The sequence below is a fragment of the Quercus suber genome, unplaced genomic scaffold (assembly GCF_002906115.3).
Source record: "Quercus suber isolate HL8 unplaced genomic scaffold, Cork oak 2.0 scaffold_10, whole genome shotgun sequence".
In the NCBI taxonomy this organism is placed as follows: Eukaryota; Viridiplantae; Streptophyta; class Magnoliopsida; order Fagales; family Fagaceae; genus Quercus; species Quercus suber.
Genome location: NW_027069476.1, coordinates 2,348,029 through 2,350,564, shown reverse-complemented (window position 1 = coordinate 2,350,564; position 2,536 = coordinate 2,348,029). Strand labels below are relative to the sequence as shown.

General features: G+C 39.0%; 1 protein-coding gene across 1 annotated transcript in view; it reads right to left on the bottom strand.

Annotated features, from left to right (window-relative positions):
• Nucleotides 1-2,288, bottom strand: part of LOC112003528 (cyclin-dependent kinase inhibitor 6) — a 3,704-nt gene extending 1,416 nt beyond the window's left edge. Inside the window, exons 1-2 of the mRNA XM_065778247.1 lie at nucleotides 2,099-2,288; nucleotides 58-262 (exon numbers count right to left, since the gene is read on the bottom strand). Coding sequence (XP_065634319.1) covers nucleotides 58-262; nucleotides 2,099-2,288 — 395 coding nt within the window. The remainder of the gene's footprint in view (nucleotides 1-57; nucleotides 263-2,098) is intronic.
• Between the last annotated feature and the right edge of the window lie 248 nt (nucleotides 2,289-2,536).

Genomic DNA, 2,536 nt, shown 5'->3' with positions numbered 1-2,536 from the left:
GATGAGCCTTTGGTTTTCAAGCCAGAGTGGTTCATGGAACCAAATATGGTGGATTACAAGGGGCACCATTTTGAGTTCATACCCTTTGGATCTGGGAGATGAATGTGTCCAGCTATGCCACTTGCCTCTCGTGTGCTTCCACTGGCTCTAGGGACTGTCTTGCACTCGTTTGATTGGGTTTTGGCAGATGGGCTTAAGCCTGAGGAGATGGACATGACCGAAAGGATGGGAATAACACTCAAGAAAGCTGTCCCATTGAATGCTATACCAATTCCATACCAACGTGATCTTGTTCACAAGTAGATGATGTGTTAAACAGGTTGTTTGGGCTGAAAAATCGCAGCAAGCTAGCTACCCGCATTTTTCTTATATTAGTTGTTTGTGTTGCAGTGTGAATGGTGTAAAACTGAAAAATCATAACTATATATATGATAAAAGTTGTATTTCTGTCTACACTCGTTTGATTTTATCAAGTTAAGTTGGAAATGTCCTCTCTCTCTCTCTCTCTCTCTCTCTCTCTCTCTCTCTCTCTCTCTCTCTCTCTCTCTCTCTCTCTCTCTCTTTGAAGAGGGTGCATCTATGAAATATAAAGTCGTAGCTCTAGGATCAAATTTGTAAAGTTAAAATTTCATGCTTTTAAAGTCTTTAACAAAAAAATGCTATAAATTAATTTACGTTTTTTTTCCTTTTATTTCTTATAATTAATTTTTATCAAGTTATTTCTTATAACTATATATATGATGAAAGTTGTATTTCTGTCTACACTCGTTTGATTTTATCAAGTTAAGTTGGAAATGCCCTCTCTCTTTCTCTCTCTCTCCATAGATAGCGAGGGTCACATGCAAAAAAAACTGTTGCCTTAAAAGTATGACATTACGTATGCCAGAAATGGATTTTTATATCTTATACTTCCTATTGCAAATAGAATTCACAAAAATAAACAAAAGCCAAAAACTTATGGTGAAAAAATTAATTATAAGAAATAAAAGGAAAAAAAAAACATAAATTAATTTATAGCATTTTTTTGTTAAAGACTTTAAAAGCATGAAATTTTAGCTTTACAAATTTGATCTTAGAGCTAAGACTTTATAATTCATAGATGCACCCTCTTGAGAGAGAGAGAGAGAGAGCAGATGGATCGAAAGTGTGGAGCGAATGAACTGCAGTGGACCGAATTAACTAAATTAGACTAAAGTGTACCAAAAATTATTGAAGTAACTGAAATGGACTGCAGTGGACTAAATGGACCGAAGTGGATAGAAATCGACCAAATTGGACTGATGTTAACCGAAGTGGACCAAAATACGTTGATGTGGCTTAATAAGAGCGTAGCAACAATAAATGCTATGCTTTAAGTTTTAGATATTACTAGTTGTTAACCCGTGCGATGCATAATTTTTTTTTTTTAAAAAGAAGATCATCAAGCACTGTCATTTCCACCTTCAGGTATGTATACTGAATTGATATTAGTTGCTTTGAAAACTTCAAATAAAATATAAAATAAAATACTAATTGTACAAATAAAAACCCATAAACCTTTTTCTTTTCTTTCTAAACTAAAAATAGTACCAACCCAAAATAAGTGAATCATTGATTCCATAACATCCAAATTGTGAGCAGCATAGAGACGTTGAATCAAAGAACACTAAGAAAAGTGTCAAGTGGACTCTGCATTAAAATCACAATTACTTGAATAAACAATTACTTTGAATCATTATCCNCTTAGCCTTCCCACGAATCCGGCCAATGGTCGTCTCGTGGTTGAGACACCGTCCCATCAAGCCTTTCATCATGATTATAGCCTGAGGGACAACAAAAATGCGTAAGAAAAATATTTAAAGGCAGAAAATAGTGAACGGATGGACTAAGGACGACGGAGTAATTACCTGGGCAATGTTGAAGAGGCCCGTCTCCCCCATCACCTCCGTCGAGTGATTCCCAAGATCCTCGTAGTCGTTGGTGGTAATGATCGACGACAACCTCTCCAAGGCATACTTGGAATCCTCACGGAGCAAGACGGGTGGCTTCTTTTACTCGCCAAACGGACCCGTCATCAGCCCCTTGCCCGCACCATGCTTTGTCGGAGTGATTGACTTACTCCCCTCAGCCATCAAGCCGACGACCGGCTCCAGGGGGACCTTGAGCTGCTTTGGTCGACAGTCACCCTTCACGGGCAACTTCCTCTTTAAATTTTGCTTGCTGGAGCCCGTCCCCATGGGGTTCGTTCCAGTCTGTTTGTTCTTCACGGCCTGGAGTCTTATGGCTGCTCGCCTCTTTGCATCCTCCATCTCTGAAAAAGGTTGACGGACTAAGAAATAATAATAATGACGGTAAAAGAAAAAAGTCATAAGGGTAGATGGACTCACGTAGACGGGTCTGCTTCTCGTACTTTAAAGCCGCCGGGGTTGGCTCAGGACTGTCACAATACCAGTAGATTGTGTTGAGGTTGACGAGCTTGGCTCACGTCCGTTCCTCGGGCTTTGTCTTTGAAAAAATTCTCTTAAGGAAACTGAATTCCTCAAGTGTAATTTGGGGA